The sequence below is a fragment of the Papilio xuthus genome, unplaced genomic scaffold (genome assembly GCF_000836235.2).
Source record: "Papilio xuthus unplaced genomic scaffold, Pxut_1.1 DF827679.1, whole genome shotgun sequence".
Classification (NCBI taxonomy): domain Eukaryota; kingdom Metazoa; phylum Arthropoda; class Insecta; order Lepidoptera; family Papilionidae; genus Papilio; species Papilio xuthus.
The window spans coordinates 2,705,017-2,722,778 of NW_013530970.1; the positions used below are offsets into that span (position 1 = coordinate 2,705,017).

Sequence of the window (17,762 nt, forward strand, 5' to 3'; positions counted from 1 at the left end):
CTTTATAAAAGTAGACACAAAAAATCTAAAGTGAAAAATAAGCCCAGCATTTTATTCAGAATCAGTTATAAATGCTAGCGAAAAGCTGACTGAAGTTTGTGCTTCTGAAAAGTTTGCCTTCAACAATTTTACTTTGTGCTAACGAAGTCATGGTGCATATTTGATGACGTTTATAAATCACAAAGCGTTGGAAAGTCAGGCCTATGTAACCGAGCCCAGCTATGTTGAATAAAGTTTGCAGTGAGCTAGCTAGAAATTAGCTAAGTACATAATCTATATGCAAGTGTGGCTGTATAAATATTTTATCAATTTCTTTAACCTTACAAGTACACAATTACGCAAGTTAAAAAAATTCTAAAAGTTGTCTTGTGTAATTTTAATAACACCTCGAATAAGTAGGTTACGTTCAGGCCCAAAACGTAGAGGCTTTAGTCTAGCCTAGACAATATTTCTCATTGTATATTGCTTGCTTATTCAATGTTAAGAAAAGTGCTTATAGTACTTTCTTAACATCCTACTTAGTAGGTTACTTTATCGTTTAAAGAATTGTTTCACCTCTTATTTTGCGACAAACATCTAAGCGATATTTGATAAAATAGCAATTTTAACTTTACAACGCGTATAGTTGACAAAAATACGTTTTCATTAAAAATAGCACAACTTCGTAATTTATAGTCGTAAATACGGCTAATGTGACGTTTTTATTCGTATATGAATCATGACTTAGTTTTGTGAACGGAGGCGTATAGTTACGATTCTCGTACGCGGTTACAAGGCGGCCATACACCGCAGACATTGACCTTACTACCACTGGAAATAGAATCGACCACTATCTCTCGCTATCTGATTGTGCAATGCGTTATACTTTCATACTTGTCTCTCCATAAATGTTTACCTTCAATGACGCTTACGTTAACTCTCTTAATTTTTTCTCAAGGTTTATATCGGGAAAGCGAAAACTGTTATGTTTCGTTCAATTAAATTGTTATCTAACTAAACGAAAAAAAATGTTGACCATCGTAGATTCGTATTTATTTCTCAACTACTATTTCAGTTCTTCAGTCAGTCAGTACGTTACAAGAAATGTTGGATTGTAATAATTTAACGTAAAATTACAAGGAATATTTTTTTTTAATTCTTAACTGCCTCTATATAAATTTATTTACAGGTCTTTAGCATTTAATGAACTACCACTGTCGCGAGCCTCCAAATTGCCTAATACATAATTTAAAATAAGGCCGTCCGCACACGCCAGCCACCACCGCGGATATCCTAGGCCCGTTAAATATCTAAACGCATCCGTTCATTCGGTTATGTTAGGTCATTGTACTCTACTGCATTGCGGAATAGAGGAAAATCGTGTGTGGGCAGACTGTTTCGGAGATAACATCGTTATATACTATATCTTCTCGAAATAAGTTTTTAAGTTATCAAAAGGCAAAGCTATATACCTTATTAACAATCCAAGATGGAAGGAGGAGGAGGAGATAACGTTGGTATAATTAATAGAGGCAGTAAGCTAACAATAATTTAGTATTTCCCTCAAACCCTCAATAATAGTAGGAGAGAATAAACATATCATAATTTCGAAAGTCGGGATACAAATTCTTGAATTAATCAAGATGGGTTGTTGACTTCTAACTAAACAATCTGATGTATGAACGTCCGTCCATACATCATAAGAAACCACATGAAAATCGGGTCATCAGCTATCAAATTGTGAACATATGACCAGTGTATTCAAACTCTATGGACTTGAATTGATGCCATCATGAGTGCTATGTTACATTAGTAGTGTGTCAATTTCAGTTGAGCTACAACTAATTCTCTTTTGTAAATGCTACTACTTGATTGATAATATTTGACGGTAGAAACCAGAATACCAATATAAAACCGATATTCAGAAGAAATTTAGCACAATTGTACATTTAACAATCGTCTTTCCATTGTTTCATTTGAATTTGTTAATTTTATTGATATCGTTTTATAATATTTCCTTATTTTAATATCTTGTCAAGTTGGTCGCACGTTCCCTTTCTATTTCATTGGTATTTCAAATTATACAGAGCATGTCTGTTATCTTTTATATCATTAAAGCTAAAACATGTTGCTTAGATTGATTTAACAAGCATGCGGGGCAGCCACGGCACCGCGGAAGCATTACTCAAATCATGATGTATTGATACTTCCTACTAAGAGTAAAGCACTTAGATAACGGATTAATCATTTATTAGTGCATAATTTAGTGTTATTAATTTTCCTTCTTAAATACAATATTGATTATTTTTTCTTAAACTTAATGTCAAATGACTGTTGTAAATTTTATCCATCTTCCCATATATTTTTAACATTCCAAGTTTGGTGTTTGACCACATTCCTACGTGTTGTTGATATATGTTTATTTTACTTTCAATACTGAATGCATTTCACATTTACAAGTAGACATAAATTCCCAAAGCAAACATTACCTAGTCATCCGGCTCGAAGGATCGTGCAAAGTCAAAGTATGCCGCTCGCAAATATTGTACGTAGGCGGCTTGTAAGACATGTGTCATGTCGCATTGTTTACACATGTGATCGTGTCGTATTGTTCAAATCGTTGTTAATGAATGATTTTAATGACTATATTTAAGTTTTTAACGCTGCTATTCCGTACCTATTTGTCATTTTTTGATGCTTTAATTATTTTTTTATATATTTGTTGTTATGTTTTTTTCTGGCAGAATTTTTTTTGTTGTCGATTTTGTATTCTTATCATTACTAGCGGGATTTCTTCATTTACGAACTTTAAATCGAGTTAATTTTTGCAGAATAAATTGTTTTCTTGTTTACCTTATGATGAGAATGGTCCAATAGGGCAATGTCGTAACCGGGGCATTGAACCCACGACGTTGCGTATTTGCGGCGTACATGCGAATCGAATTGTTGTGGTTGCGTACGCGCAAATCTTTGAATCAGCCGCTCGTATGATGGCATTTTGTATAGACGTGATTGGATGTAGCGATAGTTTAGTTTTTATGTCTATGTGGTAATCGAAGTCTTCAATAAATGATATGCAATCTTCATTTATTTTTATCGTTATTATGATATATTTAATAGCTTATTTTTAATTTATGAAACAAGCTGTGATAAAAGTGTTGCCAACATCACTTGATTTTTTACTTAAGGTATTGTTGATTCTAAAATATTTCATTACTCGAAATAGAAAATAGTTGATCCAGATTCTTCACGATTTTTGGTAAAAATCTGATAGAATAGCAATTGATTTTATTTAAAAATACCGACGAATTCTTCCTTCTTTTTTTAAGTTGTCTAAAATAAATGTTTGTGCATACTGCCGTTATATTCTGTCTGGTCTGATTATAGGTATGAAAAATAAACTAACTGAAGTACCTTAGATGGGCACTAAAAACACAAAAGGTTAAAAGCTACTGTTCTCTGAAGCGTGCTTGCTACAAAATTTACGTTGCCTCTTTTAGTCGCCGGCAGGTCTTGTGAGTGAGTCTCGGGAGGTTTTTCTTACCGTCTAATTCTTTACTTTTGGCTCTAACTCTTTACTTGATATAAAGTTTACTCTTCATTGTACTAAAAGTGCATTTTATAAAATCTTTTTGAACTCTTTTTCTATACATACTGCATAGTTACTGTTCTTTTGGTTTAATTTAATAGAATTTTACTGTTTCTATAATTTTAAGTTTAATATTTAGTTTAATTTGAATATGAATTTCGTAATTTTCTTTTGTCGTGTATTATTTTATAACACTCCAGATAGTAGTGCTACGAATAAATCATGGAAAGAGAACATATTTCATAGTCTGTCTGGAATTCTCAATCTTCTAGAATCGTCATGATGAATGTTGTACATGTATATACGTAGGCCATAAACTAAAAAAATCCTTACATGTTTTCGATATCACGTTCCATGCAATGTGTAATATGTAAACACCAACAAAAACATAACATATCTTGTGATTACTGCGACTTGTTACGACGATTTACATTCCTCGTAGGATTACTATGACTTCGGATAGAAATTGCTGATTGTTTTTCAATTACGTAATTTTTACAATATTTTAAGTAAAATTAAATCACTACATGGCATAAATAAATAATAACGCCTTCGACTCATTTGTTTGTGGCAGCCCTAATATTAGACTGACGTGTTGATTTAGAAGGCACATTTCAGCGGAAAATAATTCAAATGTTACCTAAATATATTGATATGTTTCGATTAGGTTATGTGTAGAAAGCAAACGGGTTTTTAATTATCTGTATTCAAAATTCAAATCCTATTTATTGGATTTTAGGCTGTACAATTTAAGCGGTATTCCGTTATAAAGACCGGTCTGTATGGTGTCGATATTCGCCAAACTATTGAGTTACGGTAAATAATTTTTAACATACATTTTTGGTACAGACTGACAAAAATCGTAAGTGTTATAATTCATGGGTCGTCACCTGTTTTGCACATAAATATATCTTATATCTTTAAATGTGCAATTCTTGTATATATATAATTGGAATCTCGGAATCGGCTCCAACGATTTCCATAAAATTTAGTATATAGGGGGTTTTGGGGGCGATAAATCGATCTAGCTAGGAATCATTTTTAGAAAATGTCATGTTATTCGTGTTTTATCGATAATCAACTTAAACAAAACTTAACTTTTCTATCGGTAAGATCGAAAAATAATATTCATATTTCATTTTATTAGTAATTCGTACTTAAATATAATTTCCAAAAAACACAATTAAAAAAAAAATACCGAGCAAAGCTCGGTCATCCAGATTTTTAAGATTAATAGTACTTTTCGATGGTAAATTTAAGCAGGCTGTGACTATTATTCTATTTCTATTTTAATCAAATGCTGGTTGCATAAATCGTATCTAACATAACGAAATGAATATCAACTAGATTTGATATTCGTGGACATACTAGTCTCTTTGTGGCAACTCTTTGGAAAAACAAATGAGAGTATTCGAATTGTAATCGGTCTATCCGAAATCTAGTCCGTTACTGTATTTTATCATCTATTTCATAGCATTATTATCGTCTGCAACGGAGATAAATTGTGGATACATAACAGTGTTAACACATTCAGCTCCACTGGCTCGCCTTGTGAATTTACATTAGTACGTGAAATAGTAGCATTGAACGTGTTATTTTTTTGTAAAGCGTTCGAGAGTTGCGAATGTAGGTCGATGTAATAAAAACTTATTCTCGATATCTTAATATCAGTCATATCGTTATTGCTTACTTGATGACGGAGCATTTTTTACCGACAGTAGAAAGCTAAGAGGCGATTAAGCTTAATGTAATTTTTATGATATGCGTTTACTCTTTCCATGTATTTTGCCGTATTCGAAAGGAATATTTTGCTTGTTTTGGATTGTAATCACAAAAATAGAGCACATAAAAATTCTGTTTGTTTAAAAAGAGGATTCTAAAGTTTCCAATGAAACCAATTGACAAAGCGTCAATAATAAGACATTTATTTTTCTTTACTGCTTTGAACATAAAATAAATACCCAGTACCAACGTCAGGGTAGGAAAAGGCGCGGTTGGGTGGCCACCTAGTCCGGTGTACAAAAAGGGGCGCCACAGGACTGCGATTTACACTGTCTCACATAACCCTGTTAACACATGCTAAAAAATCGGATGGCGTAGATATCTATCCCTACACGCTATTACAGTTGAAACTGTTTTGTGTACCCTTCTCACAAACATAATAAATAAAAATTGACTCTTGTTAATCTGTAGTACTAACCGGTTAGTATTTTGTTATGGAATCTGTAATATCACTAACCTATCCTCAATAACTAAAAGACTATTCGCTTTATTGTATACTTCTATCAATGACCAAATTGTTTTTCTGTGTGGGTGGCCTCTATATACTATGTAACTGTATACATAAATGTTTACGTATATATAAGTAAAATTTTGCGTGGTTCCGCAACTCGATTGTTTACCATTGTGTTCAATTACAGCACACTCGTAGTTTTTTGTTTGAGCTCGCGACGCGTATTTTATCGCGTGGTGAACTGTATACAATTACAATGTGGTTTTTTTATATCTCGATGATTAACTAGTGATCGTTTACAAATTGTTCTTTATGTGTTTAATGATATTGAAGATAAATTAATTGTTGTTAATATGATTACCTAAGAATTAAAGACGACACGTTTTTTTGCATGCTTACTTATTCCATTTAATCGTTAATTCTGTAAAAAGTTTAATTTTATTAAAGATGGTTTTATTATCTTATTATAATATTAATATAATTATTGTGAAAGTTTTGATAACTAGAAGGTAACTTCAGAACGACTGCTTGGATCTCGCCGAAATTTTTCGTAGATGTAGAACATAGTCTGAAAAAACACAGGCTACTAATTGAGTTTTTTTTTATTCCGCGCGAACAGATTCGCGGGCGATATCTAGTAAGTTCATATTAATGAAGTAATGATTACATAATCTGTGACTTTGTTACTACATAATAATGTTAACAGACAGTTTTTGTCTCGTAAGCAAGATTAACATTATGATGTAAATATGCTAATTCTTTTTCAACTTGAACTTGATATAATGTCCTTGACTCGTTTCTAACAATTTTTATAAATATATGAATTTCAATGAAATATTTTTGTTACTGTACACATTGTAATAATAATAGGACAGCGGTAGAGTTACGTAATTGATTATAGATAAATTTATTTTATTTAATGTTATTTAAGGTACGTTTTGGCTACGACATAAATTCCGACATTAATATCTGTACTATTTACTATTGTATAGATTTTTCCACAACAGGCGCTGCACTAAATATCGTGTTGCAATAAATTTTGCAATTCGAGATATTCGATATTACATATAATGCATTGTGGGTATTGTCGTAGTGTAAAAGCGTCCCGGAGGCCTAATTTAGTCTTCTTTCCCTTCCCACCCTTTTTCTTATAAGAAAAAGATTGGAAGTGGAAGTGGACTTTCCGGATGAGAGGATGCATGGGATGGGAAAATATTTTCTTTCTGTGCATCCTCTCCTCCGTCGATTAAAGGTAGGCAACGCATATGTATAGGACATAGGTCTATGTGTATGCGTATGTCTATGGGCGGCGGTCACTTCGCTATTTCAGCGATTTCAGGTGATATAAAAAAACGTACTTTTAGTCATGGGATTGTTTATCACATATATGCTCCTTTTACATTGTACATTATCATATTTTTTAAATTTCAATTTCCGCAAACGTACAAGGTACCTATGCGATTTTAATTCCGCCTCTTTTAGTGCCATTGTCCAATAGTTATTTCCGGAATGCTAATTTTAGTGGCATATGCTTTCCGGTGACTTAATAGTTCTTGTCTTAGTAGTCAATATTTAATATAGCACTATGATTTAAAATAAATTTAATAAGTATACAAATGCTATTAAAATGTCATAGGCTATTGAAGACTGGTGACTATTTGTGATGATCAATTTTGCAAAACGGTTTTCTGTATAAGTGTTGGATTACACTGCTGTCGCATCGTTTTTTTCTTTAGACATAATTAGAGAAATGTTTATTTTCATCTGTGTAAACCATTGATAATAACATCTTTTATTACTACTTAATAATTGATTCGTTTTAAAATACGACAAATATCTCTAATCAAATGCATAATCTCTTTGATGTGTATTTCAACATACGACGTCCTTTTCAAGCAGACACACGCCTTTGTTACTCGGTTAATTCTATCAGGGGGAGTCATTAGGCGTGTGTTGACGCATTTCTTGTCGTCTAATTCAATCACCATATCTCTGTTGCGTGACTATGTCGTATGAGATAATATTTAATTACACACTGATTATAACGAACTTAAATAAACATTGTTTTAGTTTAACCCACTTTGGATATTGAATTGCGGATTTAGTAAAGTTTCATGCTTTAAGACATTTACTGTATGTTTCTGATACTAAAATACCCGTTGAAAACATATCGTTATTATTGTTTTGTAACAGATATGGAATGACTGTGTGAAAGAGGATATGCGTAGGAAGGGGGGTAGATTCGGATATGACGGCTGATAGAGATGTATGGAGGAGTAGTACATACTTTGCCGACCCTCGATAGGGATAAGGGCAGCTTGAGAGTTCACTTTAGTGAATGATGAGTGTCATGTGCGTTAAATCACCGGAGTTATGTTCAAGTTTTCAATACATTTTAGGTCTAGAACAGAATAGAGTAATAGCTTCAATGCAGACATTTTTGTAGATAAACATAGCTAAAGTTATAAAACATCGTCGTAAAGTTTTTGTATCGTGATTCACGATAAATATACGTTTAATAAAATACTCCAGTAGATGTAATAGTTTTCTTATATGTTTTTTATCCAGCCAGTTACATTATTATACTCGTATAATACAGGTCTGTATAGTAAGACAGAATTTTCTGCAGGTCCTCTGGTGTTGCGGATGTCTAATGGTGTCGTTGATCACTTTGGTGTTCCCACGGCTTGTTTGCCCATTTTTCTTAAAAAAATGTTTTTTACTTTGTTAACTGTAGAATTCATATAAATAAGAAAAAGTAGTGATCTAAAGTGAAAACATTATACATCTAAAAATAACCACGGAAGCATCAGCTTAGTCATAAATCAGATTACCTTGATAAAGTTCAAAGCAAAATAATAAAATGAGATCAGACGTTTACTCCTGCTAATAGGTACATGGCATTTTATATGCATAGCTTTTACGATTTAAACGGTGTTACACATCTTTTGGGTTGTGTGATGAAAATTAAGCTAAACGCGTTTGTGGACGCTATGATTTTTTTTTCGGTAAGTTAACTCGCCTAGAGTCTGTGGCATTTAACTTGTTCAAAATGGTAGAGTTCTGTAGTTGTATTAGGTATTATATAAATAAGCAACATGATTAGGAAAATAACACAATCTTACATAAGACTGGCGTAAAGTTATATTTTGTATGAGTGAGTTTTACTCTTTGAAATTCCCCATACCCCCGAAGATTTATGGGTTGACTTATCCTCCTTTGCTTGCTTGTTTTGTAATATATTGTAATTTGATGTCACGGTAACAAACCTTTTGAAATGGAATACGAAAGTATAATTCTGAGAAGTCATGATTCGATCTTTATGTAATACGGGCGTCACCTTCCTGTGACGTCATCGTTCAATACCGCTAGGTCCCGGGAGCTACGCGTGAGGCGTCATCGCGTCTGGAACGCGAACTATTGAGGCCACTACCCACTGACCGCGATTTACATCGATTGTTTTATGCTAATATTTTAACATTTTTCTGTGAGTCATCCCTCGATGTCTGGTAATTTTTCATCTGTAGAAAAATGGTTAGATTTATAAGTTAACTTCTGTCAACAATTTCGTAGCACTTCTAAAGCTTTATTTGGCAATGTTATAACTGTAATACAGTCTTTTTAGTAATAGTTCATTTTGTCGTATAAAATTATAGTATATTTACGTCTGCTAATTTGCCCAAACCCTAAATACCTATTGTAGAGAGACTGAAGAGATAAAATGCTTTTTGTTTTTTAGCTTATTGTTATACAGAGAGACGTGGTGAGGGGACTTTGTTTTATAGTATAGTTATATTTCCAGTACACAATGTGCAATCAACTGCCGTAGACAATGCGTTCGGAATACACTACGAGCACTTTTCGGAGGGAGGGTTTTGAACGATCGCCAATATACTGACTCACGGTAGGCCAGTCTCCATTCTTTTTATTTTTACGTAAAACTTACTATGTATTGCAAGACTGTAATGTCCCCTGTGTTCACTAATATTTTATTTAACTTAAGTTTAATTGTTAGAGTTAGTGACTTATGAGTGGTTCAAGTATTCAGACCGTTTACTGATTTTTGTATTTGATATAATTGCAAAAAACAATATCAATACTCTGTTTCTGATTACTGGTCTTTTCCTATCATGTTTTTTGTGTTTCGACTATATTTTTATCCTGTTAATGTACAACAGACTAACATTTTCTTTACAGTCTCCTGTAAGGTATTTAGATGAATTGATTGATTTTTGTTAGAAGGTATCTCCAGAACAACTTAACGTATGACGGTTAAATTTGCCATAGATGTGGCGTATAATTTAGAAGAACATATAGGCTACTAATTATTATTTTTAGGGTTCCGTACCTCGAAAAGAAAAACAATATAATTTATAGGATCACTTTGTTGTCCGTTCATCTGTCTGTCTTTTTTAATATCGAGCGGACGGAGTCGCGCCCGACAGCTAGTAATAAACAAAAGTTAAATGATATCTTCTCTATACTTTTTAAAGTAGTTAATTTGTTTTATTATCTTTAATTAGGGTACGTTTGCAAAAGGACAAAAGTAAAAACTCCAATTAGTCATCCAACTCGACCCGACCTAATTTAATTCCGCAATGCAGTCCGCTAATTAACTGGCAAGGATCAAATGACCTAAGCACAAGTAACCGAGATAATCCTTTTAATTACTGCGCACTTCATACAACAGTACATCCGACAACTAGGATTAAAATTAAACTGTACTAAAAACAAATAAAATATTATTGTTTGTATTTCTTCATATCTATACAGAATTAGAATTTTACTGTAGTTGATTGTTATGAAAAGATTGCAGTTGAAATGTCTATTTAAATATATCACAAAGACTTTTTTTAGGTTAGGAAATTAAAACGGATTCCAAATTTTTGCATTTCACCCAAAATGAAGGTCGAAAAGAACGTCGTATGTATTCATCGTATATAGTTAACGTCTATTGGTAGAATCATGTTGGTTTCGTGGCAGTAAAAGTCCGTTGTATGATGAGCATCAACTTAGTATGAAGCATTGAATATTAAACATTTCTACAGCACGTGTCTTCCAACCACTAGGTCACATATGGATTAAATGCGGACTCCATTGTTGGTACCACTGTATGCGTATGCATTCACACTCGCGTCGGATTAATTCAATGCACACACTGTTATAGAATGTGTCGACAGTTAGTACAGTTTACACGAGGGTAGGACTGTTAAGCAGAGCAGCTTGTTGGAACCGGACACTTACTGTCAAATAGGCAAAGTCAAAATTGTATGAAACTGATATAATTTTTGCTTGTCACGTATTTACAGATTCCAACAGCGATACTAGCGATGTCTTATTGAATTTGACTTTGTCTGCGGCCCTGTTCTGTCTTGAAGTGTTCAAAAAGAAACAGTACCCTGCTGCTTCTTCGTGATACCCTCGTGTGAAAGTAACATCATACTAGGCTATCTGTTGCTTATAACGGTGCTATTATAGTGACAGCGCTGTAAGCGTGTCTAATAATTTCGCTTTGTTGTGCGGAATTGAGCTTGATCGACGTACCGTGCTTTAACGGAAACCATTTGATTGGTTTTACAGCAAATTGTAATTTTTTGCGCATCTTCTGATATATTTATAGAAATTCATTCGGTTTTTTGCGGTTTTTAAAGTGTTGACTTTTATCTATAAATAAATGAATGATAATTTACATAGAATGTAACGTTAAGTGTTTATAATATCCCTTTCTGTAGTATGTTATGAATAAATAAAAATAAATATAGAATAACATGCTGATATTACCTTTCTAATCTGTTTTTAAGTATTTATTGCTAACATTAACTTTAAATTTAATATTGCCTGTTTCAAATTTCAAGAAATTGTGATAGCGACAGGAATTATGATTAAGTACTGACCTAATTTCATTTGAATAAGAAAGTGTATAATAAATCGTACATAATAGGTCGTTGTGTGCCCACTGAATTCTGTGTGTTGCAAAATTTTGTTTGCTGTTCATATTCAGAACAATGGATCGGTGACTGTCGCAATAAATATCGTGATCGGACACGTTTCTGATGGAAAATGTGTTTATTTTATTCGAAGTTTATGATCTAGTAGCAGTCACCGGCAATTTTGTGCATGCGGGATTAAAAAAAAAATTAGTAATCTATGTTTTACTTGTTTGCCAAATTTAATCACGATCCGTTGAACCGTACGGGAGATACTTTTTAACAAAGATCCATCTAAACTTTCGCATTTATAACATTAGTAAGGTTCTGTGGAGCTCGAAATAAATTCGTCATAAACTAAGACCTGATATCTTCAAGATAAATATGTTTACTTCCTGCCATATTTCCTTTTGTTTTCAATATAACTTTATCTTAGGTCATAACATAATTGTCGGTATTGTTGTCACCCTCTGGAACAAGGTATTTATGCGTTAAGGAAGTTCTTTTTTTGGCTTTATCGTTGGAAGTTGAACTTTTTTATTAATATTTTAATTACGTGTACAGAAAAAATAATACATTTTATGTATTGTATGTATTTGAAAGATAATCTAATCTAAAAAAGAAAGTTAGTAAAATTTGTTAAAATCCCAACATAAACATTATAAAAATTAACAATCTTAACTTTGTAATATAAAAATGCATGTATCGGTTAGTCTAGTACAATGCAATAGATTATTACTAATTGATGGATGTTGCATAAACTCGTTTTTATCTATAGAAAGCTTTTGTCTACTGCAATTAATGTCAAAGAGTAGAAGTTTTACTGACAGGAATACAAACTTTAAAAAAAAATGCCACAGATAAAAAATTGAATGTGAAAGTTAACTTTTGTCTTTTTATAAGTCAGATTCTAAATTAGTAAATTGTTGCACGTTTTTGGTCTGATAAAAGACGCGTACAATTTATACGTGAATGCTTTATTAAGTAACTTCAAATTGGTTTGTGGGTTACTGGGATATTACTGAAAGTGGTGTTTTTGTTTACGTATTTAAAAATTTGAATGAAAAAAATTCGTATCATAAAGCGCGTTCCAATATTATGTGTATTAAAATGCACAATAAACTCTCATACCAAAAACACATAATAAAATTGGTATAAAACAAATTGTGCAATCAGGAAGAAGTGTGAATAAAAATATAATAATATATTAATGTATTATTTAACTGTGTGAGTGCCGGTATATAGCGACAGTCAAAAGGTCACAATATAATGCCAAAACAGGTTTGGTTTTAGCACTGCCTTTTGTTTGATGTGAATAACGCGTGTGACTCATCGACTATTTAGGAAAACGAAATACATATTATCAGGATATACAAACAAACCGCTTACCCGATGTTATCATTACTACGCATAGATATCTGCAACAATTTGATGAAATAAATGTTACCAACTTATTGGAGTAGTATAGAAATCCTGTTAAGGAAATTTATCCCCTATATTTTTTTTTATAGTATAAGGTAAAAGAAATGCGTAAGCTGCCACTTGAATTCGTCAAAATAACAAATTGACCGCTACTCATAGACATCCATATTTGCAGATGCATTGCCTACTTTAACAATAAAGGAGTGCAGTGAAAGATGATATTTCCGTTTTCTATTCGGCCAGACTTCAGCTAAATCCACCTCCTCTTTCCATTCCTTCTTCATAAGAAAATGATGGGAATAGGAAGACGCTTAACAATTACGCCTCTGGCACGCACACTCGGACAAAAAGCGGAACACTTTACGTCTGTCTCCTGTGGTCGTGGTATTTCATCAGTCGAGCCAGTGAATTTGTAAATAATGATAAAAATTTATTAGAATAAATAAACATTAAAAAGATTTTTATAGTTAACGAATTACCTATGTTTCATTATTTTTGTTATTATGTTATATTATTTTATTATGTTCGATGTTTAATGATCGATCAATTGCGTTTCTAAATTAATTTTATGAACATTAATAGACACGGATCTTTACGCTAGCATGTTGCAACATCTAGTAAAATACAAGGAGCGGCCGATTTAATGTTAAGCCTTGAGCAGGTGCATTATTGTAATAAAATACATAAATAACATTGAGTATGTATGCAGAGATGTTACGACTAGGTTCTCGTGTCATCTTCCAAATACACATAGGTACTTTTTAAATACGAATAATAAAGTTTTTTTCTTTTTGTAATTTGCAGTTCGTCGCCGCCATGTTCAACTTCATGAAGAAATCGAGTGTCCTAGCGCACGACTCCGGCGGCTGCGAAGAGCGCGACGGGGACAAGGACAGGAGAAAGAAGGAGAAAAAAGAACGGAAAGAGAGGGAGAAAAGAGAGCGCATAGCGGCTGGACTCGAAGAGCCGCTACGGTTGGAAGAGGTAACGTCTTTATTTGCCTTCAAATAATCTAGCTAAGGTTATAAATAAGAATTAATATCGCCATCACCAAATTTCAAAAACGAATTTTTAGGTTTAGTTAAAAGTCTATTTTCACTTGGCGCCTGGTTCCGCGATTGTAATAGTAGTCGCGGACGAGTTAGTGAAAATACGCGTCCGACGCGATTCCATACAAAATGCAAATGCGCGTAGCCGGTGCGCTACCTGGAAAAGGCGCTTACTTAGGGAACCTATTCAAAGTAAACAAGCAGTACAAAACCATGAGCAACAGTTGATATAGGAAATTTATAAAAAAAACATTTAATTTATGTTGTAAATTATTAAACTATTTCTTGAAGGGATTTGGGTATTAAGAACACTAGAATACCAATACGGCTTCTCTAGTATATTGATCGTTTTGTTACCTTTCTTTTATGTATGCGTCGGCGATAAACGAGGCCACAATTGATCTGATGTGCAAAACCCTTACCTTATTCAGAAAGTTATAGTTATCATTTATAGATTTTACGAAATGTCTAATATAATAATTTTATATATTAAATAACGTGAGAAGTAGGGTCACATTATTAGTTTTAATGGCACTAAGTAGAGCATTGACGGTAATCGTTACTATCTTACTTTTTACTAATATTACAAATGCGTATGTTTAAATGGATGGATGGATGAATCTTTGTTTTAAGGTATCTTCGGAGCGGCTGAACGGAGATCGCTAAAATTTAACATAGATGTAGAACATAGTCTGGAACGTGCTACTATGTATGTTATTTTTATTCCGCGCGGACGGAGTCGCGGGATACATCGAATATACGATCAACCTAAAGCTAATGCGGTAAAACAGTTAGTCACGTATCGGTTTTCGTTTTTTTCTTAAAATGACTAGACGACTACTGATCGATGTAATGCAAGATACCTAGGTACAATTATCGGCAGCTGAGTTCGCAACAGTCTGTTCCTTTTGGCAGCTGCGCATTCGGAAGCAGTTCGCGTATTGAGCGGAGTTTTTTTATTTCATCGATTGTTTACTTTGACGTGTCCTTTAGGCAGCAGATGTGAAATATTTAGTTGTTAACATTCTCGTTAACTTTATCAAATGAATATTTTTTTTGTTTTGTTATAAATGTTAATGGGAAAGGAGAATTTCATAATTGGAACGAATGCAACATGGAACAAAAAGCTGTTTTAAATATCTTTTGCTAAGTTTCTCTCCATGTTTTATATTTTTGCGTTTGTCATCTGTCCATTATATACTCGAAATGTTAGTCCATATGTTTTACAAATTCTAGTTTGTTTATACTCAATATACAGTTATTCAAAGGTGGTAGTTGGCCATGGTTATATCTAAACCGGTTTCGATCTAACGCTGGCCGGTAACCGTAAGTGGTTTCACCGCTATTTTTTGCCGACGTGCAGTATCTAATGCGCTATTTGAATTCAAATGCCAATATGTCGTGGTCTTCAAGGTTTCAATGTTAATAATCGTTCCCGGCGATAACTTTATAACCTTAGGGTGCTGCCACAATATGGCGATGTCTACGATAGTAAAATGTGCATCTTTACCGGTCTTAGATTACGAGTATACGTGACCACTTAAACCACTTTTTGGACTGAATGACTTACTTGAAGGTAACTTGACTCGAGTCTTTGATTTTCCTCAGGAACCTTTGTTAAAACGAGTGCTTTATCAATGGTATTTCCTGTTAATCGACACATGAATTGATTGTTAAAATAGTATTTGATTATTAGGACTAATCTATTCGCTGTATCTATACAATACAAAGATCTTGTTTTTAAACATATCTAGTGTGTACACACCCTGTTACCAGAATAGTGATTAATTCGTGACTCGCGTAGTCTAGTCTCGGCCATTCAATCACTGCGCGTATGTTTACGATAGCGGATGAAACCCAATGCCCAGACGATACTCAGCCAGCGTTGGTCGGTTGCTTTATTTACGTTCATTTGTTTATTGATTTACAATATTAGGGGATGTTTACATAACTGATGTGGCCATGGTAATGCGTCTTTAGCTTGTAACCAGTGATATGTAAACTCTATAACTTCTTGTTTATGGATTAGATTATTACTAGTAAAATATAGAATTAGCCAATGTGGGTTTCCACAATCGAAACATTCTATATCCATGTCAAAATTTCATCGACGTGCGTCCAACATCCATCCATTAATCCAAACATTTGGAATTACAATATTAGTAAGATTGTTATAAAGTGGTGTGTATAATCCTACAAAGTATTATAATCCTAATGAAACCAAAACAAAAGGTATATTTATTAGCCTCGCCCAGTTTCGCGCATGACTTTCGCAATAGGTCGACGTTTACTGTTACTTTTGCTATGGAAAGTGCATTGTTATAAATTACTTTACCAATACTGCTGAGGTATCTCATAACGTCGGAGCAAAATATAACTAAATGTTGGTTTCAACAATAAATTCTTTTCTTTTTCCAAAAGATTTCATTTCGGTATCCCAAAGCCCTGTCCAAATATTTAGGACTTTACTAGGCTAGACACTTACACAAATTAATCATAGGGATATTTATATCGCGATAAGTAAGCGCTTGTTACGTTATCAAAATCCTTTTAGACATAATGATTGCTAACAACATAATACGTCTTCTTGTCATCGATATACTCGAGTTTCGCATTATGTTATCGGACAAGTTTGTGTCATCGAGATTGTGAATCGATTATCTAGATAATACTGTCAGTGAAGTGTTTAATATTATTTATAATCAACACGCTATTGACTCGGATCATTACTATTCGAAGCACATACGTTGACATGATCAGGCGATTGTCTTCGTTGGCTACTTATAATCTTTCTAATGCTACTTTATCAGGGGTCAGCGGTACTCAACGGGGTTTCGTCTTCAAAATCGATCTATCATTCTTCATTTCAGTCATATCTTGATGATAACTTTTCACGCGCCATTGGTTTCTTTATCCCATAAAGTACCATCAACTCGTACGGCGAGTTCAATTTCATTAAAATCTCTGTATAAAACATATCGTCATCCATGTCATTATCTTTAACAAAAATGAGCTAACAATATGTTTTAAACGGAGAGTTTGGTCTCAGGAACCCACGGTCAATCTATCCATCCATCTCTTCTTCGTGATAATAATCGATCTCTACTTAGGACTACTTTTATATTCGATTATAATATGGCTTATAATTAAGTGTAAAAAGTGAAATCACGAGTATGTAATCGTTTCTGGGTGGATCTATTTATTGTATTCATTATTATTAAAGATTTAAACTTTCCTTTTTTATTCCATGTCTGTATTTACACTACTTTTCGTCTTTCAATGAATCATGTAACGTCTACTACGGTTTACTCGTCGTATAAACAATCTACAATGTTTAAGGTACTTTGGTAAACTAAATAGTGGGCTGATAATAGATTAAGAGAGGTTACTTTTATGTTTTTTGTAGGAATTTCGTAAAAATTAAATTTAAATTAAATAGTTATTTGTTTGTCTATGTTTTGTGTATCTTGGGATGGTTAAAAATTTATGTTTCAACATCCTGTAGCATTCTGTAATTTTGTGTTAAATTCCTAACAATACTTGATTTATTTAAATACTTTGTG

At 33.2% G+C, this 17,762-nt stretch overlaps 1 protein-coding gene across 1 annotated transcript in view; it reads left to right on the forward strand.

Annotated features, from left to right (window-relative positions):
• The window catches only part of Mhcl (Myosin heavy chain-like), a 144,022-nt gene that overhangs the window by 4,035 nt on the left and 122,225 nt on the right, over positions 1–17,762 (forward strand). The window contains exon 2 of the mRNA XM_013312160.1: positions 13,955–14,134. Within this exon, the coding sequence (XP_013167614.1) occupies positions 13,967–14,134 (168 nt within the window). The 5' untranslated portion in view covers positions 13,955–13,966. The remainder of the gene's footprint in view (positions 1–13,954; positions 14,135–17,762) is intronic.